The sequence below is a fragment of the Heloderma suspectum genome, chromosome 5, assembly GCF_057233095.1.
Source record: "Heloderma suspectum isolate Gila_16-S chromosome 5, 16-S_ref, whole genome shotgun sequence".
Classification (NCBI taxonomy): Eukaryota; Metazoa; Chordata; class Lepidosauria; order Squamata; family Helodermatidae; genus Heloderma; species Heloderma suspectum.
Genome location: NC_139462.1, coordinates 1670947 through 1697611, shown reverse-complemented (window position 1 = coordinate 1697611; position 26665 = coordinate 1670947). Strand labels below are relative to the sequence as shown.

The following is a 26665-nucleotide window of genomic DNA, read 5'->3' as shown; positions in this document are numbered from 1 at the left end:
TGCCTGAAAAATGCAAGTATAAAGCGATGCCCATCACCCCCCAGCGTCCTGAGTTTCGGCACTCAGTGTTTCAGTGCTTTCGTGTACCAGGTTAAAAGAGAAAAAAAAAGAGTAAGTTTTTAAAATGTCTGTGAGAGAACCTGACAGAAGTAAAATAAAATTTACAGAGGAGTTGCCCAGGTTAAAGCGTCACGGCTAGAGAGCTGAGCTGTGCCGCTCTGTTTAGATAGAGGCCTTGCTAAAAAAGTTAAAGGCTCTTGTCTGTCAGAAGGGGTGTAGGGCCACACTTTCCCTTTTTAAACTGATGCAAAAGTAGAGAGCCTTTGCTGGAAACATCGCATCTTCATTGCCCAGAGCCTTCTCTGTTTGCCTCCGTCAATGTCTGGGCTTTTTAGAGACACTCTGCACATGAACTAAAATTTTAAATTGTCAAAGACTTGCCATGGACAGTGCTGTGAAGCTTTGGATAAACTTGAACTCTCATCGCTGTAGACCATGTGTCTGTGTTTGTAGTCAGCTCAGTGTACAGCAGGCTGAGTTTGATCTGTGACTTTTAGATTTCCTTCTGCCAGAACTCATGCAGCATAGAGTTGCCGATGCAAAAATGGTGACCTAGAACTCTTTGTGTGTGTGGGTATGCCTGTCCCTTGATTTTGATGAGCCCTGAGCTTTCAGCCAGAAGAGCAGTATAATTGCTGGATCTGCTCCATCATGCCTTACCATGCAAAAAGTGTTTTCCATTCATTGTGTTAAATTGCAGAAAAAGTTTGTTGTGTATATTTTATGATTTCTTAGATATCATAAAGTATATGTAATATTTGCAGATTAGTGTTAGTTGCAACTCCAAATGATACTAAGTGTGGTTCCCAATGGATGACGAAGAGAAAAGACAAAAGCAAATAGAAAAGAAGGAATAGAGAAAGTAGAAGACAGATAGAGAAGAGAGAAAAAGAAAAGGCAAAAGGCAAAGAAAAAACATTTGTAAAAAAGAAGCGTGGCCATAGTTGCCCCCAGGGTAAATTAAAAGCAGCTGATTGTGCCTAGAGCTTATTACCTGGGGTAAAGTAGCCACAATAATGTAATAGTTCTTTAAAATGAAGAAAATGTAACTAGAAGGAGAAGAAGAGCCTATCCCAAATGTGTGTCAGTGGGACTAGTGTAAGGCAGAAAAGTTTAAGTAAGTTTAACTTGAAAAAGACAAATAAAGAGACAAGGCTGGTGCATGGAGCAGAAAGTTTTATATAAAAAGTTTGAAACATGATCTGCAATACAGGCAGATCAGCAAAGAAAAAGAAAGCAAAAGAAAGAGAAAAAATTTGTCTTCCCATACTAATAAATAAAAAGTGTTATCAAGCACTTTGGGAAGCGAAGTTGTTTACAGGAAGCTGTGCCTGAGAACCAAACACTTCTAGCCTATGCTGAAAATGCTTGCTAGTGTTATGGGTAACATGTATGGTATAAAACCCATTTAGCGCAATAGCTCGTGGTTCAGAGAAGCTGTCTGATCCAACCATTAAGTATGCCTGTGTGCTGTAAGTTACCCAATAAAGTCTCCTTATAAATAAATCCCCCCCTCGCTGGAATCCCAAAACACAAGTGCGGCTAGGGCGCCTCACCCAGTATCAAACCCTGCTGTTAGAAGCCATGAAAGCAGGTATGAAGAAGTCAATTAATATGACCAAAGTGTCTAAAGTGCTGCAAGGTGCCACCGAGGCCCCAGAGCGTACTTGGAGCGTCTTTCAAATGCCTATCGCCAGTATACCCCCCTCCCTCAGCCCAGAGGCCCAAAAAGACGTGGACGAAAGAAAAAAAAAGAAGACCCGGCAGAGGCAGAAGATTCTTAAAAAAGAACCAGTGTGCCGAGTGTGGACAAGATGGACATTAGTGGCATGAATGCCCAAATAAAATAAATCAAATACACAAAGGAGAAAACCAAAGGGGCCAGAATGGGCGAAGAGGGAGACAGCTTGAGAGGGGCCGTGACATTGACTTCATAATTGACACTGGAGCAGCATCAAAAGCAATCAAACGTTAGCCTTAAACAAGAAGTTCAAACACTGAGCAAAGTTCTTCAAGCCCAGCGTCGCTTTGTCTTAGAAAATAAGCCATTCCCATCACAGAAGTTCATCCTTTCCAACCAAGAGTTAAAGTATGAGTTAAAGAGAAAAAAATAACCCTTTGACTCCCAGATAGAGAAGACTGAAAACTGTCATACTTTCCACCCCCACAGCTATGAAAGCAGCTGGAGTTAAACCCTGGATACATTGGACACGAGTCAAGAGAGCGAGAGGGGGAGAGTAGACTGTAAACAAAAATCCTGAAAATCCTTTAAAAATCATTCTGAAAAAGCAGTAAGAAGACTCAGGCTAGACCTTACTGTGGACACACCGGGAAACTGTCCCCCTGCGTATGGTCAGACCTGCAACTGGAGAATTGAAGAAGGGGACTAGACCCTACTGCAGCTTGCCAGGTGAATAGCTGCCCAGCGTACGGTCAGATCCCAAAGAAGATCAAACATGCGTGTTGTAGTGTTAGTAGTGCTGCATTGTGTTTCCTTAATAAGGTGCAAAAAGGGGGGTCTGCCCCTGGAAGGAGAAGTTTGTCCCAGTGATTTGCTGATAATTACTGGCTTCACCTGGCTAACATCATGAAAATAAAACATTTTTGTTTGCCAAGAGGTATACCTGCAAACAGGCTTATTAGCTCTTGCCTAATACCTGTCTGTAGACATCCTGAGAAAATTCAAAAAGATACCATGTTAAAAGTTTATGGTGTAAGTTTAACTTATTCCCAAAATGCTAATTGGGGCATGGTTGCAAAGATCCTACCCCCTACAGAGTTCACTCTACGCACCCCCATCATTGCTGAAACAAATGCTACGTGTGCACAAATGCTTAATTGTCAAAAAATTTTCCAGAAAATACAAAGCTATCCCTGGCCCCCTTCCACTGTAATAAAATTCAAAACATATCTTTTAATGATGCCCACATACTTTTGCCTCATGGATGGTTTTAGACATGTAATTCCCGCACTTGGTCATTCATTCCTGCCAACTTGTCTGATAACCACCCATGTTGCCTCAGCCGCCAATTGAACTGGTGCCAATTCTTCCCCTGTAGCCCGAGAAAATCCGTCAACGGCAGCCTCGAGCACTCCAACTAACTAAAAATTGTAATAGTCATGTGCAGTTATATTCTGACTCAGAAAAATTGGCCTTAGCAATGTCACTAGTTGGGGTTCCAGGTTTAGCCTTGGCTGATGGTCTAAAGAACAACTGGTTAGCTTGCAGCTTAGCCAAAAGCATAAATGCCACCTCATGAGCATTGTCATTGTTAAATAAAGAGTTGCGTGATCTAAGAGGTGCAGTTCTAGAAAATAGAGCTGGTATAGATTACCTCTTCCTTCTTCATCATTTAAGTTGTGAGACACACCAAAAGCTCTGTTGTTTTAACTTAACTGATAATGGCAATGCTGTAGATGAACAGATCAACAAGCTGCACAATATAGTAGCTAACAAAACAATAAGACAAAACAATTAGCTCAATCAGTTGACCCCTTGGCTTCCAGATCTTAGCTAGCTTGAAGCATTGTTCATCCTAATTCTACCAGTATTGTTCATAAAAGTTCTGTTATGTCTCTGCGTTCCTTGTCTTATGCGCCGTTTAACCAATCTGGTTTATGTCTCAGCTAGTAAAACTGCTGCCCTCTACGCTCTAATAGCCCAACAAGAGGCTAAGTAATATGTATGTCACAAAAAGCTTTGTATGGTTATCAGAAATGCTATAATTGTAAAGAAATTATGCATTTAAGGGGGGAATGTAGCAGCCATATCGGGGATCAGACTAAGTAGCCTCATGCAGTCTCATGCTTCATGTTCTTGCTGAGCTCTTTCTCCCTTGAATATATTGTTGTAAGCTGACGAGACACAGGAATTCCTTATCTTGTCAAAGGTCATATAATTGTATATCTTGTTCTCTGCTGTTCTCTTCTGTTCTCTCCCTATCATGGCTACCCTATAACCCAGTTCTTGTATTATAAACAATAGTGCTAAGAGAAGAATGTTGAGGATTGCAACCCCATGCGGGAGGGGGAGGAGGAGCCGTTTCATATGTGTCACAATGTCTATAAAACCAATGTGCTAATGTAAATCGGGGCTTCTGGCTCTTTGGAAATGATTCCAGCCTTAAGCCCGCGCGTTAAATAAAGAATCTCTTTTTCCTTCACTCCGTGGTCTCTCTGACTCTGGGTTCTGCAACAACGGCATTGTTGTCAAGGTGCTGCCAGATGGATTCCTTTATCATCTGCTCCAGAATTTTCCCTGGGATTGATGTCAGACTGACTGGTCTGTAGTTCCCAGGTTCCTCCTTTTTACCCTTTTTGAAGATAGGGTCAACGTTAGTCCTCCTCCAGTCATCTGGCACTTCCCCCATCCTCCATGATTTCTCAAAGAGAATAGACAGCGGTTCTGAGAGTTCTTCTGCCAGTTCCTTTATTACTCTAGGATGCAGTTAATCTGGCCCTGGAGATTTGAACTCATTCAAAGTAATTAGGTGTTCCTTGACCATATGCCTATCGATCTCAAGCTGCACTCCTGCCCCTTCAGCCTGTACTTCGCCTTCGCCAGGGGGGTCATACACCCTCTTTTGGGAGAAGACTGAGCCAAAGTACGAATTGAGCACCTCTGCCTTTTCTTTGTCATCTGTTATCGTTTTGCCATCCTTATTTGCCATCTGTTTCCCGCCTCCCAGCTGAGCAGAGCAGAGCAGAGCAAGCTGCTCCAGCTGGTCCAGGGACTACAGAAGCAGGCAAGCTCCCAGAGAGCGAGCGAACAGAGCGAGCAAACAGGGGGAGCAAACAGGAGTTGGCCAGGGGAGTTCGGCAGGGGAGGTCAAGGGGGAGGCCCCTAACATTTTTTTCCATTTTTTTTATTTTTTATTTTAACTAACTTTTTTCCATTTATTTGTCTTGTAACACACACTTTCACACCAGTGGGACTCTGCTTTTAACCTCTACTGAGTAGAGGAGCAGGCACAGGCTAGTCTAGAACAATCACAAAGCTAGACACAAAAAGGGAAAAGAGGCTATGGAAGGACAAGACTCTCCAGTGGTGGTGACCTGCAAGGTGTGTGCCATGTTTGTTTTCTTGCCTGAGAACAACATGGCCTACACCTGCAACAAGTGCAAGTTGATCACGCTGCTGGAGGAAAAAGTAAGTGGACTGGAGCGGCGACTGTCGACCCTCCGGGGAATAAGAGAACTCGAAGAGTTCTTGGACAGAATGGGGGAACTACAGCAGCAAAGGGCAGACCAGAAGCTTGAAGAGCAACAGCAAGATGAGGCAGTGGGAAATGCTGAGGTGAAGAAAAATGGAATAGAGGATACTCCTTGGAAAAGGGTGACAGTTAGGAGAAGAAGAACTAGACGCCACTCTGCACCAATGGAAGCAGTGGAGCTGTGGAACCGATTCCAGGTACTTGCGGATGAGACTGGAGGACAGCCTGCAGAGGAAGAATCACAGGGGAACCTGCATGAGAGCTGAGCAAGAGGCTGAAGGTCAAACAGAGGCGATGAAACCCAGGCCTACAACAAGGAGAAGAGTGGTAGTAGTGGGAGACTCCTTGCTGTGTGGGATCGAGACCCAAGTATGTCGCGAAGACCCATGGACTCGCCAAGTATGTTGTCTCCCGGGAGGACAGATTAGAGACGTGACTGAAAGGTTGCCTGCACTCATAAAGCCCACTGACAGTCTTCTCATCCATGTGGGAACAAATGATACCGCCAAGCGGAGCTACGAAGAGATCACGTCAGACTTTGAAGCTTTGGGAAGGAAACTCAAGAACTTTGGGGCCCAGATAATTTTCTCATCCATCCTTCCAGTAGGTAGAAGAGGGACAGAAAGGGAACGAAAAATAGTCCAGGTGAATGACTGGCTACGAAGGTGGTGCCGACGAGAGAGATTTGGATTCTGGGACCACGGACTATACTTCCGGGAAGATGGGCTGTTGGCTAGGGATGGGTTGCACCTCACAAAGGATGGGAAGAATGTGTTTGGCCACAGCATGAAGAAATAATAGTCTTCAGACACATGTAGGAAGAAAGCCAGACTATGAAGCACGTGGTCTTCGATGTCTATACACTAATGCCCAGAGTATGGGAAACAAACAGAACGAACTTGAACTCTTAATACAGGAGGGAAATGATGACTTGGTAGGGATAACTGAGACTTGGTGGGATGACTCCCATGAATGGAATACAGCAATTGAAGGATATAACTTGTTCAAAAAGAACAGGAGGAACAGAATGGGAGGTGGGGTTGCACTGTATGTGAAAAATACATATCTCTGCACAGAAATACAGGAGGATGAGCTTGGTAGCCCCACCGAGAGCATCTGGATCAAAATAAAAGGAGCAAAGAATAAAAGGAACCTGGTGGTCAGAGTCTACTACTGGCCACCCAATCAAGGAGAAGACGAGGATGAAACTTTTGAAAAGCAAATAGCCAATGTTTCAAGGAAGCATGATGTAGTAGCAATGGGGGACTTCAATTTCCCCGATATTTGTTGGGAGACAAATTCTGCAAAACATGGCCCCTCCAGGAAATTCCTGACTTGGGTGGTGGATAACTTCCTCCTACAGAAAGTAGAGGAAGGAACTAGAGGATCGGCTATCCTTGACTTGATCCTAACCAACAGAGATGACTTAGTGGATCAAGTAGCAGTTACAGGAACTCTGGGGGAAAGCGACCATGTTGTACTTGAGTTCTTGGTTATAAGGAAAGCAAAAGCAGAGCGTAGTCAAACCTGTACCCTGGGTTTTAGGAAAGCCCATTTTAATAAACTCAGAACAATGCTCTGGAAGGTCACATGGCAAGCGACGCTAATGAGAAAAGGAGTCCAAGATGGGTGGGAGCTTTTAAAAAAGGAAATTCTCAAGGCACAATTACAAACCATTCCAACAAGAAGAAAAGGTGAAAGACAACAAAAGAAGCCAATGTGGCTTCATAAAAAGCTTAGGGATGACCTGAAAACAAAAAAGGACACATATAGGAAGTGGAAAGAAGGCCAAGTAACAAAGGAAGAGTACAGGCAGGTAGCACAGAATTGCAGGGATGGCGTCAGGAAGGCTAAAGCTGAGAACGAGCTGAGGTTAGCGAGGGATGCTAAAAACAACAAAAAGGCTTTCTTCAGCTACGTGCATAGTAAAAGGCAGAGGAAAGAAATGGTTGTTCAGCTATTAAATAGAATCATAGAAAAGTAGGGTTGGAAGGGGCCTACAAGGCCTTCTAGTCCAACCCCCTGCTCAATGCAAGAATCCAAGTCAGAGCATCCCTGACAAATGGCTGTCCAGCCTCGTCTTGAAGGCCTCCAGTGTGGGAGAGCCCACCACCTCCCCAGGTCATTGGTTCCATTGTCGTATTGCTCTTACAGTCAGGAAGTTTTTCCTGATGTTCAGCCGGAATCTGGCTTCCTGTAACTTGAGCCCATGATTCCGTGTCCTGCACTCTGGGATGAGAGAGAAGAGATCCTGGCCTTCTTCTCTGTGACAACCTTTCAAGGACTTGAAGAGCGCTATCATATCTCCCCTCAGTCTTCTCAAGGCTAAACATGCCCAGTTCTTTCAGTCTCTCTTCATAGGGCTTTGTTTCCAGTCCCCTGATCATCTTTGTTGCCCTCCTCTGAACCCTCTCCAGCTTGTCTGCATCCTTCTCAAAGTGTGGTGCCCAGAACTGGACACAGTACTCCAGATGAGGCCTAACCAGTGCTGAGTAGAGGGGAACTAGTACTTCCCGGGATTTGGGAGCTATGCTTCTATGAATGCAGCCCAAAAGAGCATTTGCCTTTTTTGCAGCCACATCACACTGTTGGCTCATATTCAGCTTGTGATCGACAACAATTCCAAGATCCTTCTCGCTTGTAGTGTGGTTGAGCCACGTACCCCCCATCTTGTAACTGTGCATTTGGTTTCTTTTTCCGAGGTGCAGAACTTGGCATTTATCCCTATTAAATGTCATTCTGTTGTTTTTTGCCCAGCACTCCAGTCTATCCAGATCACTTTGAATTTTGTTTCTGTCTTCCAAAGTATTAGCTATCCCTCCCAATTTTGTGTCATCTGCAAATCTGATCAGTATTCCCTGCACCTCCTCCTCCAAGTCATTCATAAAAATGTTGAAGAGCACTGGGCCCAGGACTGAGCCCTGCAGTACCCCACTCGTTACCTCTCCCCAGTTTGAGAAGTTCCCATTGATAAGCACTCTTTGAGTCCGATTCTGTAGCCAACTGTGGATCCACCGGATCGTTGTTTCATCTAGCCCACTTGGAGCTAGTTTGCTCATCAGGATATCATGGGGCACTTTGTTGAAAGCTTTGCTGAAGTCGAGGTATATGATGTCTACAGCATTCCCACGGTCTACAAAGGAGGTGACTTGATCAAAAAATGAGATCAGATTTGTCTGGCAGGACTTGTTTTTGACAAATCCATGTTGGCTTCGAGTAATCACGGCATTGTTGTCAAGGTGCTTCCAGATGGATTGCGTTGTCATCTGCTCCAGAATTTTCCCAGGGATTGATGTCAGACTGACTGGTCTGTAGTTCCCAGGTTCCTCCTTTTTACCCTTTTTGAAGATAGGGACAACGTTAGCCCTCCTCCAGTCATCTGGCACTTCCCCCGTCCTCCATGATTTCTCAAAGAGAATAGACAGTGGTTCTGAGAGTTCTTCTGCCAGTTCCTTTATGACTCTAGGATGCAGTTCATCCGGCCCTGGAGATTTGAACTCATTCAAAGTAATGAGGTGTTCCTTGACCATATGCCTGTCGATCTCAAGCTGCAATCCTGCCCCTTCAGCCAGTACTTCGCCTTTGCCAGGGGGGTCATAGACCCTCTTTTGGGAGAAGACTGAGCCAAAGTAGGAATTGAGCACCTCTGCCTTTTCTTTGTCATCTGTTATCGTTTTGCCATCCTTATTTAATAGCTGAACCACCATTTCTTTCCTCTGCCTTTTACTATGAATGTAGCTGAAGAAAGCCTTTTTGTTGTTTTTAACATCCCTTGCTAACCTCAGCTCATTCTCAGCTTTAGCCTTCCTGATGCCATCCCTGCAATTCTGTGCTATCTGCCTGTACTCTTCCTTTGTTACTTGGCCTTCTTTCCACTTCCTATATGTGTCCTTTTTTGTTTTCAGGTCATCCCTAAGCTTTTTGTGAAGCCACATTGGCTTCTTCTGTTGTCTTCCACCTTTTCTTCTTGTTGGAATTGCTTGTGTTTGTGCCTTGAGAATTTCCTTTTTTAAAAGCTCCCACCCATCTTGGACTCCTTTTCTCGTTAGAGCTGCTTGCCATGGGACCTTCCTGATCATTGTTCTGAGTTTATTAAAATCAGCTTTCCTAAAATCCAGGGTACGTGTTTGACTACACTCGGCTTTTGCTTCCCTTAGAGCCAAGAACTCAAGTACAACATGGTCGCTTTCCCCCAGAGTTCCTGTAACTGCTACTTGATCCACTAAGTCATCTCTGTTGGTTAGGATCAAGTCAAGGATAGCCGATCCTCTAGTTCCTTCCTCTACTTTCTGTAGGAGGAAGTTATCCACCACCCAAGTCAGGAATTTCCTGGAGGGGCCATGTTTTGCAGAATTTGTCTCCCAACAAATATCGGGGAAATTGAAGTCCCCCATTGCTACTACATCATGCTTCCTTGAAACATTGGCTATTTGCTTTTCAAAAGTTTCATCCTCGTCTTCTCCTTGATTGGGTGGCCAGTAGTAGACTCTGACCACCAGGTTCCTTTTATTCTTTGCTCCTTTTATTTTGATCCAGATGCTCTCGGTGGGGCTACCAAGCTCATCCTCCTGTATTTCTGTGCAGAGATATGTATTTTTCACATACAGTGCAACCCCACCTCCCGTTCTGTTCCTCCTGTTCTTTTTGAACAAGTTATATCCTTCAATTGCTGTATTCCATTCATGGGAGTCATCCCACCAAGTCTCAGTTATCCCTATCAAGTCATCATTTCCCTCCTGTATTAAGAGTTCAAGTTCGTTCTGTTTGTTTCCCATACTCTGGGCATTAGTGTATAGACATCGAAGACCACGTGCTTCATAGTCTGGCTTTCTTCCTACATGTGTCTGAAGACTATTATTGGGCGCTATTAGAGCTGTTCTCTCCGTTGCAGTGCATGCGCCTATGTCCATTGTTACCCCCAACATTACATCTCCCTTCCCCGTATGATTCAGTTTAAAGCCCTCCTGATGAAGCTCTTCGTGCTGTGGCCAAACCCATTCTTCCCATCCTTTGTGAGGTGCAACCCATCCCTTGCCAACAGCCCATCTTCCAGGAAGTATAGGCCGTGGTCCCAGAATCCAAAAGAATTCTTTTGAAATTTTTGATTTTGATTTTGAAAAGTCAGCTTTCTTAAGTCCAGTGTGCCCATCGCTAAGCTTCCCCTTTCCTCAGAATCATGAATTGTCTATATTCCCTTCTTGTTTGGTCCATTCCTTTGGTAAGTTCTACACCTTCCCTACATCCAAATCATAAATCTCCTCCAACCAGGCTTCAGTAATGCCTATTAAATCACAAATCCTGGATTAAGATTCCAGCTTCATCCTGGTTCCCCCCACCCATACTCTGGGGATCCCCACCCCAACTGCTCCCTTACTGTTTTTCTTTCACATTAGTGGGTTCCTGCATGGCTGTCCCAGCTTTACTCATGCTCCTGTCTCCAAAATCTAGGGTTTATCTAGAGGTTCATCACTTTCCTGTGGAAGAAGTCCTCCTGATCAGGGTTGCGAGACTTCTGCTAAACTTCCCAGCCCTCATGAATTGCAACCCATTTCTGCCAGACTTCCTTCATCACAGACACTTATAGCATGGCCCAAGAATCCAGCCCTTTCATCTGCATGTCCAGTCAGTCACTTCCAGTCTTCTTTCACTTCCTAGGCCATGACCTTGCACAGGAAGGCCTGACAAAACCATTCCTGGTGCCAGCAGGTCTGTCACCTGCCCACCCAGAGCCCCCTGTGCTTTGCAAGAGGCTCAGAGCTGGCGTGGGCAGTATCATTTGTTCCCACATGGATCAGCAGGAAGGAATAATCATGGCCAGGGGCTTGAAGAATCTTGGCCAGCTTTCCATCACATTGTGGAGATGCACCTCAGAGAGACGACACACCTCCCATGGCAGCTTGTCTGGGCTGCACACAGCTGCCTCCGCCCCTTGCAGGAGGGAATCGCCACCGTGTCTCCTTGGGGCAGCCAGCAGATGCCACTCGTGCTCTATGGACCCTGGGACAGCTGTTTTTGTTCCAGTGGTTCAGAATAATTGTCTATGGCAGGGATGGGCAACATGCGCCCCCGAGGCGTTTTTGCATCCCCACTGCCCCTGCCATCGCCATGCCACTGAACTGCTGCTGGAATTTGGTGGCATGGCAGCGAGAAAAACTTCCCTCCTTTTCAAAGCCAAAAGTGGTGGCCACCAAATGTCAGTAGCAAACTGTGCTTTTGGCTTTGAAAAGGAGGTTATTTTCCCGTGCTGCTGCTGCCACCTTCTTCTTCTTAAGGTGCCGCCTCCTATCAGAGGTCAGCCATCATTACAGCTATTTTGATTTTTTACACCACTGCTCTGAATAGTTGTACAGAAGTACAGCTGAACCATTCCCTCAGATTCTTTAACCATGATGTTTATCGTCTTCTTATTGATCTTTTCCCTTCCATTTTCCCTTGTATAATGAGTTCGAATATGGTGTATTTTTCGCCTCGGATAATACGACCGAGGTATTGTAACTTTCTTCTCTTGATGGTCTTTACCAATTCTGCTTGTTTGCTTACTCTGCACAGTGCGTTCTCATTTGTTACTCAATCAGTCCACGATATTTTCAGCATGTGTCGGTATATCCACATTTCGAAGGATTCAGTTTTCCTCAGATTTCTGTTGCAGCCACACGACCAAAATTCAGCAGCACAGAGCAGGCAGGTGTGTGGCCCCTCGGGGGACCCAGGGGGGCAATGTGGCCCCTGGAAGTTACTCACCCCTGGTCTATGGGGAGCCCTGGAATCAGTGCACAACTCCAAAGGCTCTGGATGCTTCTTGATGATCTTGCTCGTGTATGTGATTCCCCCATGTGTCTGTCTTGTTTTCTTCCTCTTCCTTAGAAACCTCACCCTATTGTCCCTCACACACCTTGTTTTAAAGCACATTCTCACACTGGGGGGAGGGGTGTTTGCCACCACCATGCCAAATTTCAGTGGCAAATTCAGTGGCATCAGGCAGGGATGCAGCCCCCCCTCCACGACCCCCAGAGGTTGTGCACTCCTGCTCTAAAGAATCTGCTTCAGTTGTTCTGAAACAGCCCTCATGGCCACTTCATCCACAAAGACAATTTTGAAATAGGCTGATAAATCCCCAAGTCTCCCAGAAAACAGACAAGGCTGAAATCAGTGGTTTCTTATTTGCAGACCTAGTTCCTTGTCCAGTTCCTTATTCCCCGCATGCAGCCTTTATTCCATTTCAGTGCCAGCTCAAGACATTTTTCTGCCAGATGATCTCTTCCCCACAACCCGCATTCTTCTCTGGTTGACCTTGGGCCAGTCACTACCTCTCAGCCAAACCTACCTCACAAGGTTGTTGTGAGGATAAACATGGGAAGATTCTATACACTGTCTTTAGCTCCTGAAGGAAAAGTGGAATATAAATGTAATAAAATAGATATACCTGAAAACACAGTCACCTTACCCTTGGTGTATGATACTGCGGTACACCATCAGCTGGTCTGGGTGTGCCATCTCATTCTTCATTAGAGCAACAAATCCCTTCTGCGATCTAATCATGGTTGAAGCACCATCTCTGGCAAGACCATTATATTTGTCCAATGATAAATGGTATTACTGCATTGTAGACACAACCTTCTTAAAAAGAAAATAAGGTGGAAGAAGTGGAGGGAAAATACGGGAGGGTTACGAATGGAAGACAGTGACATCAGGGCCCCCATAAAATCCCATGAATGATGTCGGTGATGGGGTGATAAAAGCCTTGTCTGGAAGCACCCCGGCACAGGGAACCGTCATGATCATGGGGACATGCCTGCAGTCATCCTTGGTAGCAGGGCTGCTGCTTGGTGCCCCTCAAGGGCCTGCAAGCAGCTCTCCTCTGGGGAAGGGGGAGCCCCCCCTCGCTTCCTTTGCAAGGGAAGGATGAAGTGGTGGGCACACAGGGGTGCCACCCTATCCAAGGTGCTCTAGAGATGACTGTGACATGACCAGCTCCTTTTCCAGGTTCTGGGGACAACTCTGAGGCTTGGCTGGCTGGCGCCACGGGCAGGCGGAGGAGCAGCGGGCCACTGACACCAGCCCCCTGCCTCCTCCTGGCCTTGGTGCCTGGCTTGGGATCCTTGGGCCCCTCTGCTCTCACGAGCCCCATGGCGTGAGATAAGGCTGCAGGGAGCCGCTCCCCAGAGGCTGAGGCAGCCAGAATTCAGGCCTGTCCTGGGGGGCAATGATGTGTTCCCCAGAAAGTGGGCATGCAGAAGGTCCCCCCCCACCAGTCTGTGCTCCTCTGTGTTACACGTTCCATCACAATGGCACCCTGCCTGCTGCCCCTTCTTCTAGCCCAGGGACTCATCATGCCACTGCCTCCAGTCCCACGGGCCCCACCCCAGGCAGCTCCCCCCTCTGGTGGGGAAGTGCCAGGCCTCCTCCCCGGCACCCAGGTGGCTCTTTCCTTGCTGCCTTTTAGGTGCCGGCCAAGGTGGCCCCTTCCCTTCCCTTCCCTTCGGCTTCTGGATTGCTGCGCTTAGCTCCTTGTCTATCTATCCACCTAATCTAAAATTATTTCTAGGCTTCTCTTGATGCAGCTGACCCGACCAGGGTTGCTGCCAATTGGTATTCATCAGGTGGCATTAAAATGTGTCCTGTTTTAGTACTGTTCCAATGTATTTTGTTAGGGACTCGAGGCCTTCTGACGTGCGCATCTGACCCTCACAGCCGCTCTCGCCCAGGACCTGCTGGGTCTAAGTGCAGCTCCCCCATGTGGCGAACCCGTGAACTGCAGCTGGCAGCTTCTCAGGGAAGAACCTTCCAGACTATGAGCATCTCTACTGCGGCCTACAGTCCCACATTTAAAACAGTGCTTTCTGCTTCCGGTTGAAATGCAGGATCACAACGGACTCCCTCTGCGTGTGCTTCCTTTCCCCCCTCCTTCTCCCCCTTCTCTGCGTCTTCCATGGATCTCGCTCCTCTTCTTGCCGCTTTTCCTTTTTCACGGGGGGGACTCTAGCAGAACGCAAGTGGGGTGATTGGATAGCTCATTCTCTCTGCTCTATTTAAAAACGGAATAAAGGTCCTGTAGTGCGGGAGACGCCCTGGAGGGTCCCGGCGTCCTCTAAAGGGCCGCAAACTGCTGTGAGTGAGCATTCTCAATCGCAGGATAAAAGTGCCGTGTGAAGGAGCCCTAACTCCAGCCGCCCAGGGTGGCCACTGGATCCTCCTGGGCAGGAAGGCATATAAAAGGGGGCCCTGTGCCTGGTGAGCCTTGTCGGGGAGGCGGGGGTGCTGGCAGGCGGGCAGAGGTTCCTGTGTCTCTGGTTATTCTGCGGCCCTACCTCGCTTGCCCCACGGCACCAGGGTGGTCAGGCCCCCTACTTTACAGAGGCCAGTCCTCTATTTTGGAGAGCTGGCACCTCCATTTGAAGGTGCCCTCTATTTGATGGGCTGCCCAGCCTAAGTCTGCTCTGAAGTCAAAGAGCCGCAAGGAGGCCGTGCAGTTGCCCATCCAGCCTTGGCTCCTGGACGGCAGACTGAGCAGGCACACAGGCCACCCGGCCACAGGATCTCCCCGTGGCGAGAGGTCTTGTATTCCTATTTAAATAACGGACATTTCTAAATGTGCGCCTATAAATCAAACACGCTATGCACACCGGCATCCGACTTGTCTGGCCCGGGGCCGGGCTGACGCACGGGGGCCGCCCGGCTCCTGGCTCACCTCGGGGGCTGCCGGCTGCCCTGAGAGGCGGGCCTGGCGCACGGCAGCTCGCGAGCTTTACGGCTGAGCGGGGCCTCGGAGCGGGCTGCCCGCGGGCAGGCCAAGGCGGCCGGGGTAGAGCGGCGCAGGGCGCCGCGCGGACGGGCCCCAGGGCTGGGCAGGGGCCTGCTGCGCCGCCGGGCGCCGCGGCCGCGAGGGGCGGCCGAGGCGGGGCGGGCCTGAGCGGCGGGGGCGCGGGCGGCCGTCCAGGCGCTTGGGCCCGCAGCGCCGGTCGACTCGGCACAGCCCGCGGCGAGGGTGCCGGGAGCCGGAGGCCAAAGCCCCGGAGGACGCGCGCAGCCCGCCTCCGGGGCGTCAGGTTCCGTCCACAGCGCGGCCGCCCTGGCCGGCGAAGACACTTCCGAGCGCGCGGGGGCCGCCCCGCATCGTCCTGTCGGGGCGCGGATTCGGTGCCGCTCGGCGCCCGGCCCGGCCCCCCGTCCGGCCCGCGAGCCCTCCGCAGAGGAGATCCTCGCTGCCGCGGCAGGGCACCTTCCCTGTGGCCCCGGGCTGGGCGCAGTCCGGGCCGACTGCAGGCCAGGGAAGGGAAAGGAGAGGCGGCGGCGGCGGGGCCTAAGGAAAGCGCCTCCTGACAGGAGCTCCGCCGCCGGGGAGGCGCGGCTCAGCCGGGGGGCGCAGCGGAGCGGGCGAGGCCACCTGGGGACCGAGGAAGGCGGGTTCGACCCGGGCGCCTGCTGCTCAGCCCCCAGCGTTACGGGGCGAGGTTGCCCCGCAAGGGCTCGCCGCAAGTCCCGCCGGCTGCTGCACTTTCAGAGCGTTCCAAACGTTCGACCTGCATGAAGCCCGTGGCCCTTACAACAGCCCTGTCAGGTAGGCCGGCACGAATACCTCCATGCTGCCGAAAGGGGGGCTGATGTTGAGTAGCGGAGGTGGAGGCGGGGGCTCGTAACTCCGGCTTTCCGCCCACCGCCCACCGCCCACCGCCCACCGCCGCCTCCCGGCTCCAAGCACCCGCCCAAGAGCGAGGCACTCTGCATGTGCTCGGGGGCGGCCGGCCGGCCGGCCGGCTCCGCCCGGGCACGGACTCTCCCGAGCGGAGCCGCGGCGGCCCCTCCTTGCCCCTCCCCCTCTTCCTCCTTGGCGAGGGCGGGGCCAGGGCCTGGGGCCGCGCCCTCGAGGGAGCCCCGCCCCCTTCCGAAGTGGCGGCACCGGCGGATCCGGAGTGGCTCCGCTTCGCTTCCTCTGCGTCGCGCTTCCTCGCGGGCCTCGCCCGAATGGACCCCCCGGTCAAGGCGGGGCCGCTCCTGCTCCAGCAGCCGCCGGGGGGGCTGCGCCTCGGGGCCAAGGTAGGCGCGGCTGGCTCGGTCCCGCCTTCGGCCATGGGGAAGTTGGGCTGCCGGAGCTGTGAAAGGGCGGACGCCGCCGCCGCCGTTTCGGGAGGGGGGCACGGAGGCGCTGGGGGCCGAGGGAGGGACCCGGGGGGCGATCTGTGCTGGGCGGCCCGGGGGCGGCCGGCCGGGGGCGGCCGATGCCGCTGGCTTTGCAACGAGCCCGGCGCTTCCGGAGGTGGAACTCGCCACGGCGTCGCCGTTGCGCCCCCTCCCGCGCGCGCTTTAGCCCGGCGGGTCCCGGACAGTTTCGAGTAACAACAGCCGCAACGAACTAGACGAGCCCCGGGTCGCGTGTAAGCCGCTCCGCCGCAAAAGGGCGCCCCTCCGCAGGCAGCAGCGGGCCCGCCAGACTCCCCACGCGCCCCCTGCGCGAGACGCTCCGCGGGCCCGTTCTGGCTCCCGCGGACGAGCCGGAACCTCGGCCGAGGCTGCCCCCCGGACGTGCCCATCGCAGAGCGTGCAGGCCTGCGCCCAGCCCGCATGCCGCCTCTGCCGCTGGTGTGCTGGCCTCAGCGCCGCGAGGCGGGCTGGGCGCTTTGTGCGGGCAGGACCCGGGTGGCGCCCCGCTTCGAAGGGCGGCAGGAGGAAGGGGGGCCTTGAGTGGCTAGGCTCACGCAGCGGTGAAAAACACCGAAGGGGCCGCGAAGCCAGCCAGCCTGCCTCCCGCTCTGGCGGGTGTGGGTGCGTCCCCAGTTGTGGGCTTTCCACGCAGCTCCGTGCGGACTTTCGGTTGTGGGTCAATATCCAGACTTTGAATTAAACTGAGGGCCTCACGTGAACGTTGGCGTTTCTCCCATAGTTTGCCCCTGGTCCTCAAGTGGCACGCCGGTACTCAGCCAGCGCATCCCATGGGTTGCTGCTCTTTCTGGTTTTTCCATTCACTTACACAGCAATCCTACGACCTGCTGCATTGAGGAGATCCGCAGGCGGACAACCCACTGTATCTACTGCCCTGCCAGGCTTGCGCCAGCTGGGCAGAAGGGGGGGATTCTTGGTTTCTCTCCCCACCCACAGGGGTGTGTGGTTTCCATGGGAGGGAATTCATCTACATGAGCTTCTGGGCTAGTGTAGATCTGTCGCTGCTTTGGGGGACGGCTGGGGACTGAAAGGGTGCTCCCTGGCTCAGCCCCAGCACATCTCCCTGCTCCATCAGAGATGAACCGGCCACAGAAGGTTCCCCGGGAGGGGCGTTCTGGCCTCTCTCTCTGCCCTCCCTGGGCTGTAGAGTTGCACTCTTGCTTACAAATGCTGAACAAGGCAGGGCCTTTGTCCCCCTGAAACGCAGCCTGTTCTTCAGCCACACTGTGGGGGTGCTCTCCCTAGTCTTTCCCTTCGTTAAGCAAGCTAGGATGGTAGGTTTGGGCAGCTGCAGTGAGACCCAGAACTGGCGTCTTAATTTTTCATGTATTTTCTGGGGCCCTTTTAATGAGGGAAGTTTGTAATCCTAGATTCCCAACAAACTGCATGCATTGTTAATGGAGGGAGCCAGTTTGGCTGGTGCAGGGGCCCACAGGGGAATCTGACTTTGGACCATGCAGAAGGGGACCTCTCCTCCCCTAGATAGTGGACACTAGTGGACAGCCAATTAACTTTTAGACTTGTGCCCAGTTACTGAGAGCCAGTTGTGGCATCTTTTCCAAATCTGAGGATCTTATAACAGGCTTGGGACGTTATTGAAATCCTGGCCCAGGGCTTCACCTGCTGACTTGTCAGACATGAGCACAAATGGGGAAATCTGCCTTGTGTGTCCCATGAACTCCCACCAGGGCAGTCTCCACACTTGGCTTTATTCATTTCTGCTAGGGCACAGGCCAGGTTAGACCACGCTTGGAGCGGGAATCCAACTTCCTTCCTCTTAAGGAAACTCTTCTGTGAGCAACAGCTTCGCTTGTCCTGTTGGCTCTCACTGAGCTTGTGGGTTTGGCTTGCTTTCATCTTGCTCGCCTCAACTCCCCCCCCCCCATATAAAAGATGAATTCACTGGGATAGTTTTGTTTGGAGGAAAAACACTTCAGCTCTTTGAGATGCTGCAGCCTCCTCTTGGAGGGCCCAACCAAGTGTACAGACTCTGCTGGGACCTCAGCGCACTAAACGAGCCCTCGCAACCCCCCTGGGCCCCACATCGCATTCTTCCTGTGATACCACTGTGTGGGGAATTTGCTGCCTCGAGCGTTGCTGCCTGTCTACCCATGGAACTGCAGCAGCTTCACCATCCGGGGGCCGTCCAGACGCTTTAGACTACAGCCCCCAGCATTCCCCAGCATTGGCCATGCTGGTTGGGGCTGACGAGAATTAAAGTCCAAAGGACCTGGAGGGGACCACATGGGGGAAGGGTGAGCTGCAGTGTGCCCTTCAGCCCTCTGCCCTAGAAGCATCCGTCCCCACAGCCTTCTGGACCAGTGACCAGACTACACAGCAGCTGCCTTGGACAGCCTACTGAACCACAGCGACCAGAGGCCAACATTAATTATCCAGCCTGACCCGAGGAATGCAGCCAACAGTGTCCTGGCAGGATCCGAGTGTGCCCCATGAAAAGCCCAGCAGAAGGGGGCGGTGCCCTGCCATGGAGGGGGCTGCCAGGGCTGGTGGCTCGGCCTGGCCTTGCCTGCGGGCAGAGTCAGTAGGCTAGACCAGGCTTCCCTAGCCTGCACCTCCCCCCACCAGGTGTACGGGACTGCAGCTCGCAACGTTCCCACCTGGTCTGGTCAAGGCTGGTCTAGCCCATACGCTGGCAACCAGAGGGGAGCCCGTGGGAAGGGCTGCTGGAGGCTTGAGACGAAGCTGACTTTAACACCTTGCCCACTTCCCCTGGGAAAGAAAGGCGGGAGGGGAGGAAAAAGGCAGGCAGGATCAGCACCAGTTCCCTGTCCCTCCATGTTTGTCAAGGCGACAACAGGATGGTGGTCCCCCATCATCATGAATAGAACAGTCTGTGAAGGGGATAGGTGTAGATCCCCTTTAGGTTTTCCTGCAGGGAGGTAAGTCAACATTTGTTTTTATAGTATTTATCCCCCTGAGGCCCCCCAAATAGTGCACAAGAACTGAAATATGTAATTCATAAGAAGAGCCATGCTGGATCAGAGCCAGGCCCCTTCTTGTCCAGCATTCTGTTCACATAGTGGCCCACCCACAAGCAGGACATGAGTGCAACAGCACCCTCCCGCCCGTTCCCCAGGAACTGGTGTACATAGGCACACTGCGTCTGATACTGGAGGTAGCATAGAGCCATCGGGAGCAGCACCCCAATTCAGGGAGGAAGGCAGTTTTCTCCTCATCCGAAAGAATGAACTGAGAAGAAAGACACACAAAATATCCAGCTAAGCAGCCATGCCAAAAGCAAGGGGGGCATCTGTCCACTGACCACCCAGCGTGTGAGGGCTTCTCTTGCAGGCCTCTTTGCTGGGAGGTGCCTGCCGTGGCTCTGATGTGTGGGCCAAGAGAACAAAGAGCCCCTGAGTGTCCAGGGCCTCTTTCCCCAGCTCCAGCCTTTGCCCTGATTGCATAAGTGATCACCACTTGAGGGTGAAGGTGGTTTTGGAAGAATGGGCTGTGCAGGATCCCTTCCAGTTCCCCTTCTGCTTTTACATACCACGTCTGCTTGCAGCGATGGAAGAAGAGCTGGTTTGTGCTGTACCCGGCCAGCCCCCATGGCGTGGCCCGCTTGGAGTTCTTTGACTGCAAGGAGGGGGCCACGGCGGCCGACAGAGTCTGCACCAAGCGCATCGACAAGAAGATCGTGCGGCTGGCGGACTGCGTGAGTGTGGCTCCCGCGCCAGATTGCAGCTCCAAGGAGGGCCTCTCCGCCTTCCGCCTCGAGACCAGCGAGCGCACCTACGTCTTTGCTGCGGAACCCCAGGAAGCAGCCGAGTGGGTGGCCAGGCTCTGTGAGACAGCCTTCCTGGTGAGCGGGCTGGGAGCAGTGCTCATGAGGCCTTCCTGGGGGGTGGGGGTGGCAGGAATGGATGGTGATCCTCAGCAGGGATTGGAGGATCTGGAATTGGTCTGCCTTGGGTCGTGGGAGGCAGTGCCCCATTTCACGCTTTGGCTCTCGGCAGTTTGTGTTGAGGAGGGCAGCACTCTGTGGGGGCAACGGGGAGGCATGCATGCAGTGAAGCCCCATGGTCCTCTCTCACCCTTTGCTGTTTTTCTAGCTCTTGGCACCAGAATTGAGAACCATCATCCATAGCCTCTGACCCTAGAATGTTCTCTTGGGGTTTTGCTAGTTGAAGGGGGTGGAAAGGGGGATGCTGTTGAGTGACCCCCTGCTTTCTTCGGTCAAGGGTTGCGGTCTCAGACACTTTCACATCTCACTGCAGGGCAGCCCTGGCAAAGCAGGCCAGCCTTCTGCTGAGCAAGGTGGAGAGCGGGTCCTGGAAATGGCCATGAATTCCATTTATTACTCGCGAGAGGAAGGTAGGAGCGCTGTGGCAGGCATGACCAGCCCCCCAACCTTGAGCATTCCAAGCAGTCCCAGGGGCGTGGTGGTGGGAGGGGATGCCACCAGGAGACCCGGCTGCACAGAGCAGACGGGAAGTGGGCCTCCTGTCACAGCTTGTTGGGGGGAACGATGGGCTCTGGGAGGCTCCTGTGCCAGCTCTCCCCCTTTCCCGCAGTGAGCGAGTTCTGGGTGACGGTGCAGAAGACGGAGGCAGCCGAGCGTTGCAAGCTGCAAGGGGTGTACGTGCTGAAGGCCTCTCGGGACAGCCTCATCCTCGGAGACCCCCACTCAAACCTGCCGCTCTACACTTGGCCCTATCGCCTCCTCCGCAGATATGGCCGGGACAAGGTGGGTGCAGTTGGGCAAGAAGAGGGTGTCTGTGTGTGTGTGAGAGAGATGAGGGTAAGAGGGATTGCTGGGGACGTGGGTGCGGAGGCCTGCCTGCCTGCCTGCCAAGACCCCATCCTGGGAGCTGGCAAAGGTGGGGTCGGGCTGGGGCACAGGTCCGGGTGCGGTGGTCTTCCAGCACGTTGCGCTGAAGGACTAAATAGCAAGCTCAGCAGTGACCTTGCTAGTGGGAATAGTTACAGAGAGACTGGCAAGTTTCTGCTCTCCCTCAAAACCAGAGGAAGTTGGAACGGCTGATGCACGGGCTGGGCTCACCAGGGACCAGGTTCGTTCTTCCCCTGCTTGTTAGTGGGCAAACGTAGGGGTGCGTGTGTGTGTTGGGGGCGGCTCTTGTGTGCCACCTCCAACTTGGCCCTGAGACAGTCTGGACAGAACTCAGTGCAACTGCTGCCTTGCAGGTGATGTTCTCCTTTGAAGCCGGCAGGCGCTGTGAATCTGGCGCTGGCAACTTCACCTTCGAGACCAAGCAGGGGAACGAGATTTTCCATGTTGTGGAGGCCGCAATCCAGGCTCAAAAGGCCCAGGTGGAAGAGAACCGGCAGAGCAGCAGCTCCTTGGACTTGGAGGCCTCCGGTGTGGCCCAGATCCAAAGCACCATCACCAACGTGCTCAGCCGGGAGGGCGAGGGCCCTGGTCCGGAGAGATGGGCACCCAGAGCCGCACTGACTGCCAAGCTCAGCTTTGCTGTGGAGGAGGAGGAGGCGGCTGGGCCCCCGCTCCCAAAGGGGCAGAGCCTGCGGGAGCCTCTGGCGCAGTGGCCCAGCACGCCCCCGCGGTCGCCACTTCCTGGGATGCCTTGCCAGCTGCTGCCCTGCAAGGACACAGCCGTCTACTCAGAGCCCTTGGATGCGCTGAAGGGCTCCCGGCCCAGGCCAGACACCCTCTACGCTGACCCTGTGGACAGCAGGCGTGAGGGTGGGGGAGGAAAGGAAGAGCCTCAGTCCCAGGGCACCCGGCTACTCTACGAGCAAGTGGGGCCTGGAACCAGCAGCTGCCAGGGACCCCAGCGCAGCAAGGTGCATATCTATGATGAACCAGAAGGCCGGGCCCCGTGGCCCGCCCCAGCCCCAGCCGCCATCTACGACGAGGCCCGTCTCCCTTGTGAGGCCTGGCGGACGCAGGGCAGGGAGAGCCAAGCAGGCTATGAACTGCCTTACCTCCCTGGGGCCGGAGAGTACGCAGTGCCTGCCTTCCACCAGAATGTCGGGCTCAAAGCTCCGAAGCCCTGCCCTGCCCCAAAGCCCCCCCGAGCCTACAAGAAGTCCCCTCAGCTGGGCAGCTCCAGCACACCCCGGGCACCCTCCGTGCCTGACCGGGACGGGCCCAAGGGCGGTTCCAGCAACAGCAGCAACAACAACAACAACGAGGGGGGGGAGGAAGAGGAGCCCATCTACAGCCGTGTGCTGAAGCTGCCACTGGTCCCAGCCGGCCATTCCGGGCACGAGCAGTCTGTGGACGCAAGCCGGCCAGCCTCTGTGTATGAAGACCTGGGTGAGATCTGAGGGCAGCCTGGAGCCGGAGGGGAATCTTGTGGTCGTGGGGTCCTGAGAAACTGGAGGAGGCCAGCTTTGGGCCAGCAGGGTGTTCAGCCTCACTCTGTCACTCAAGCACAGCCAGGCTTCTTGACACACACAGCCCCCCTGCAGATGGCAGGATGTGCTGTGGGAGACATTTTTCTAGAGAAGTTTATTTTGATATTAAAGCTGGGCCTTCTACTGGAATTGCATGTGGTGGGAGGGGAGGGGCATCACCCTGGCTCCTGGTTGCTCAGGGCTATGCTGCCTGGGGCACACAGGGAACGCCGAAGCCCTGCACAGAACTCTGCTTGCCTTTAGAATCTGTGCTGGGAGTGATTCTGAGTAGGTGCAGCGGGGGGGGGGGGCAGGAGTAGGCCTGCCCTGCTCCTCAGTGGCTCCCCCCCATGGGGCTTCCAAGGCATGGGGACATAGGAAGCTGCCTTGGACTGGGCCAGACCCTGGGTCCATCTAGCCCAGGATTGTTGTCAGTGACTGGCAGCAATGGCTCTTCCTCCAGGATTTCAGGCAGGAGTTTTCCAGCCCTGGTAGGAGAGGCCACAGGGGACTGAACCTGGGACATTCTGCCTGCCAAGCACGAGCTCTACCACTGAGCTACACCTTCCCTGTGTCTGTTGTCACTAGAGAATCCAGAAGGGGCTGCGAGATCTTCTTCCTTCAGTGCTTTCTGTGGCCTCAGCAAGCTCACCCCGTGCTGCCATCTGAGTAAACAATGCATTTAAATCATGGCCGCTTGTACCCCATCTGTTTCTTTGGGGACGAGAGTAGGAGAGAGCAACTGCCTGGATAGCAAAGCTGCTGTAGTTCCTGGCAGTGGCGGCAGCAGCAGGGTTGCTTAAGTGGGACCCCCGAGGCCGTTTTCTGTGCTAGGCTGTGAGCACCCGCAGCCTTGGCCCAAAGCATCTTCCCTTCAGAGTGGAGGGCTGTTTCCATGGATGCCAGGCTGGCTAGCCGTCTGTCCATCCTCTCCCTTGGGCATGGAAGTGGCAGGAGGGAGAGGCAGCTGGGGCAGAGCAGAGCCTGGCCCCTCCTGTCCAGGCTGAGGAGGAGGACGATGGCAGCTGAGCCAGGCAGCAGCTCTGGCGCTTCTTAAGAGCAAAGCCCGCTGTGGCTGGGCGCCTCTGATCTGCCCTTGTGCTGAGGCCACCCTGAACGGACGAGGCTTCATCTGCAGGACGGCCTTATCTGGAGTCAATCTGTTGGTCCAGCCAGCCCAGGACTGGCAGCCGTGGCTCTCCAGGGATTCAGGGGGAGGGAGGAGGGCTCTTACACAGCAGCTATCCTGTTGCCAGAGGTTTAAGCCCTCTGGAAATGAGGCCGCAGTCCCAGAGAGGTGAAAGGGTTTCCCTCCAGTGGTCCCAAGCAGGACTAGCCCCCAGCACTTGAGCTAGAGATGCAGTGGGGGACTGCAGCAGTGGGGCCTGCCCCCAGTTCCGCCTGCTGCTGCTGCTTCCTCTACAGGCTGCTGCAAGAGCATGGGGAGGTGGGGTAGCCCAGAACTCCTTCCCTCTTCTCCAGTGTGCGGGGGGGGGGGGAGAAAAGAGCCTGGAAGGGGGAAGAGCAAAGAACACCATGTCTTCAATGATGAGGTTTATTGAAGCAAGAGGGGTGGGTGGGGCTGAACTGAGGCCGGAAGAGGCCAACAGCTGCCAGGAGGAAGCTGAAAGTGCAGCAAAATAACCCTGCCACTGCCTTGCTCCGGCAGGGCAGGGCGTTGCTCTAAGTGGCCCTGTTTTCTCTTGTGACATGGGCCAAATGGCCGGGCAGGGGGAGTGCCTCTAATCCCACCAGAGGGGAAGGCTTTCGGCTTCCAGCAACGGCTCTTCCACCTTCCTTCCGTTGGGGCCAAGTGCCTCCCTGGCCCTTCCTGCCATGAGAGCTGGAGGCCCCTACAGAGGGATGTTCCTCTTTGGGAGAGACCATATGGCAGGGGGAGCAAGGGCTGGGAAGAAGGGGGCTGGCTTGAAGGGAGCTCCCGGGACAATTGCTCCTCTGGTGCTAGGAATGGAGGCGCTCTGCTACCTTGGGCAACCTTTGGTGGGAGAGGGTTGAGTTTGGGGTGGGGGGCAGAGGGCTTGGCTATGAGCAGTGCCCAGCAGCCTCTAAGGGTCACTCATCTGAATTATTCATGTGGACCACGGCAGACTCTGGAAGACCAAGGGTGGTCTCTACATGGAGCCCAGGAACTCGTCTTCCTCGCTGGAGAAAAGAGAGGACATGAGGCTGGCCGCAGGGGGAGCCATGTGGAGCGGGGCCACGGTGGCCCGGGCCTTGCTCAGGTGCAACCGGCTGGCTTGCTGTGGGCAGAAAAAGACACTGTTACCCTTGCAGGGGCACCTGCCTGACCCAGGCAGCCTCTGCTCAGTCCCCCCAGCCAGGAGGCTTTTGTTTGCACTTGCAGCCTGTCACACAGGGCTGGCATCTGGTGGAAATGCCCCCAACCCCCAGCCTGGTTCGTTGCTCCCCAAAACTGCATCTGTTCCAGTGGCCACTGGCCTGGCATCATTCACCCCACCCCGGTACCTGGCGAGGCCGCTGAGGCCGGGAGGCAAGGGGTCGGCCCAGGCTGTTCCTCAGCAATCCGCACAGGTGACTTGTCATGCTCAGGGGGTTGTAGGCCGGTTCCACATCTAGGCTGTCAAGGATGCTCTACAGCGCGGGTGAGAGGATGTGCGTGTAATTTTTGTCCCTCTCACCCCCCCCCATTGCCCCATCATTCACCCCCTCAGTCTTTCTCATCTCTGCAAACACAAAATGCAGGCCCCAGACTTCACCTGGACAGCGTCTGGGGCAGGGCGGATGAGGGGCAGCCCCTGGGTCTACGTGCTGGCTGCACGCTCTCTGGGGACCGAGTCCTTTCAAGGGGAAAAGGGGCATTGCCTGGGACTTGCACACTGATGCATGCTGTGGACAAGGGGGTGAGTGGTCCTAATACTAGGGCCTGAGCTGAATGGGGATGGATTCAGGACAGACTGAAGGAAGTACAGCAGCACGTAGCTAAAACTGAGGAACACTCGGCCAAGGGGGATTGGACACATGCAGGGGGGCCTTGTGCTCCTGCCCTGCTTGGGGGGCTTCTCGATGGGGCATCTGGCTGGAAATGCTGGGAACAGGCTGCCGGACGAGGCAGGCTTTGGGGTCAGATTCTGCGTCAGGGCTTCTATGGCCTTCCACACCCTCCCATGTCTTGGGATCCAGCCCTGCTCTCGCGTGAGGCAGGCTCGTCTCATGGGCAGTTCTCACTTCCTGCAAGCCTGGGGCGGGCAGCTTGTGCCCTTGCTGCCTTGGCTTGCAGTGCTCATCATTCCTCGCCCTGGACTATGCTGGCCGGGGCTGATGGGAGTTCCAGGAAACATCTCAGGGCTCGAAGCTGACCGCCTCTGTTGTAGGCCGAGGTGCCCTTTTGAGAGGGCAACTGCGGCAAGAGGCTCGCAGCGCCTTGAAGGCCAGGCCTGGCCCTGCCCTTTGCAGGTGCTCCCGGCTTCCCTTGGTGCAGAGAGAAGGCTGGACAGGGAGCAGCCTTGGCTGGAGCCCGGGACCGGCCCGGTGCTGCACCTCGCCAGCCTTGCGGCGCCTCCCACTTGCCTCCATCGTGCGGAGGGCGCCATCAGGGGGGTCAGCAGGAAGGAGAGGGGCGCTGCAAGGCAGGAGGAGCTCCCGGGCCGCCACCGAGCGGAGCAGCAGCGAGGAGGAGTCCGAGGGCAGGAGGACCTGGTAGGAGGTTGCCGAGGGGCCCCAACCGGGACCACCTGGCCCCCCTGGGAGCTCGTACTTGGCGAGAAGCAGCCACTCCCGTCTCTGAAAGAGGAAACCAAGATTTGGCGACGCGTAGAGGTGGGGTTCCGCGGAACTTGCCATGCTGGTGCGTTGGGCCCTTCCCAGATTCCCCCAGCCGTGCCCCAAGGCGAGGATGGGACTGTCGTGCCTGGAGG

The 26665-nt window shown here is 53.8% G+C and overlaps 2 protein-coding genes and 1 long non-coding RNA gene across 3 annotated transcripts in view; 1 reads left to right on the top strand and 2 right to left on the bottom strand.

Annotated features, from left to right (window-relative positions):
* Positions 1 to 4939: 4939 nt before the first annotated feature.
* LOC146343475 (uncharacterized) lies at positions 4940 to 16064 on the bottom strand. The gene is made up of 3 exons (XR_014791900.1): positions 15850 to 16064; positions 12718 to 12890; positions 4940 to 5498 (listed from the first exon to the last, which is right to left on the bottom strand). It is a non-coding gene; the product is annotated as an uncharacterized LOC146343475 (long non-coding RNA).
* An 88-nt stretch (positions 16065 to 16152) lies between these two features.
* Positions 16153 to 23461, top strand: DOK1 (docking protein 1). Its single transcript, XM_084855126.1, has 5 exons — positions 16153 to 16307; positions 19957 to 20253; positions 20669 to 20765; positions 20966 to 21138; positions 21597 to 23461. Exons 1-5 carry the CDS (start codon positions 16236 to 16238, stop codon positions 22698 to 22700), a joined length of 1743 nt encoding a protein of 580 aa, XP_084711252.1. The 5' UTR covers positions 16153 to 16235; the 3' UTR covers positions 22701 to 23461.
* An 851-nt stretch (positions 23462 to 24312) lies between these two features.
* The window catches only part of M1AP (meiosis 1 associated protein), a 41491-nt gene continuing 39138 nt past the window's right edge, over positions 24313 to 26665 (bottom strand). The window contains exons 7-9 of the mRNA XM_084860161.1: positions 26319 to 26531; positions 25257 to 25382; positions 24313 to 25030 (exon numbers count right to left, since the gene is read on the bottom strand). Of these exons, the coding sequence (XP_084716287.1) occupies positions 24902 to 25030; positions 25257 to 25382; positions 26319 to 26531 (468 nt within the window). The 3' untranslated portion in view covers positions 24313 to 24901. The remainder of the gene's footprint in view (positions 25031 to 25256; positions 25383 to 26318; positions 26532 to 26665) is intronic.

Coding starts and splice junctions, on each gene's coding strand:
- DOK1 (XM_084855126.1), top strand. CDS start 16,236: ATGGACCCCCCGGTCAAGGCGGGGCCGCTCCTGCTCCAGCAGCCGCCG. Junction 16,308..19,956: donor GGCTGCGCCTCGGGGCCAAG/GTAGGCGCGGCT, acceptor GTCTGCTTGCAG/CGATGGAAGAAGAGCTGGTT. Junction 21,139..21,596: donor GCAGATATGGCCGGGACAAG/GTGGGTGCAGTT, acceptor GCTGCCTTGCAG/GTGATGTTCTCCTTTGAAGC.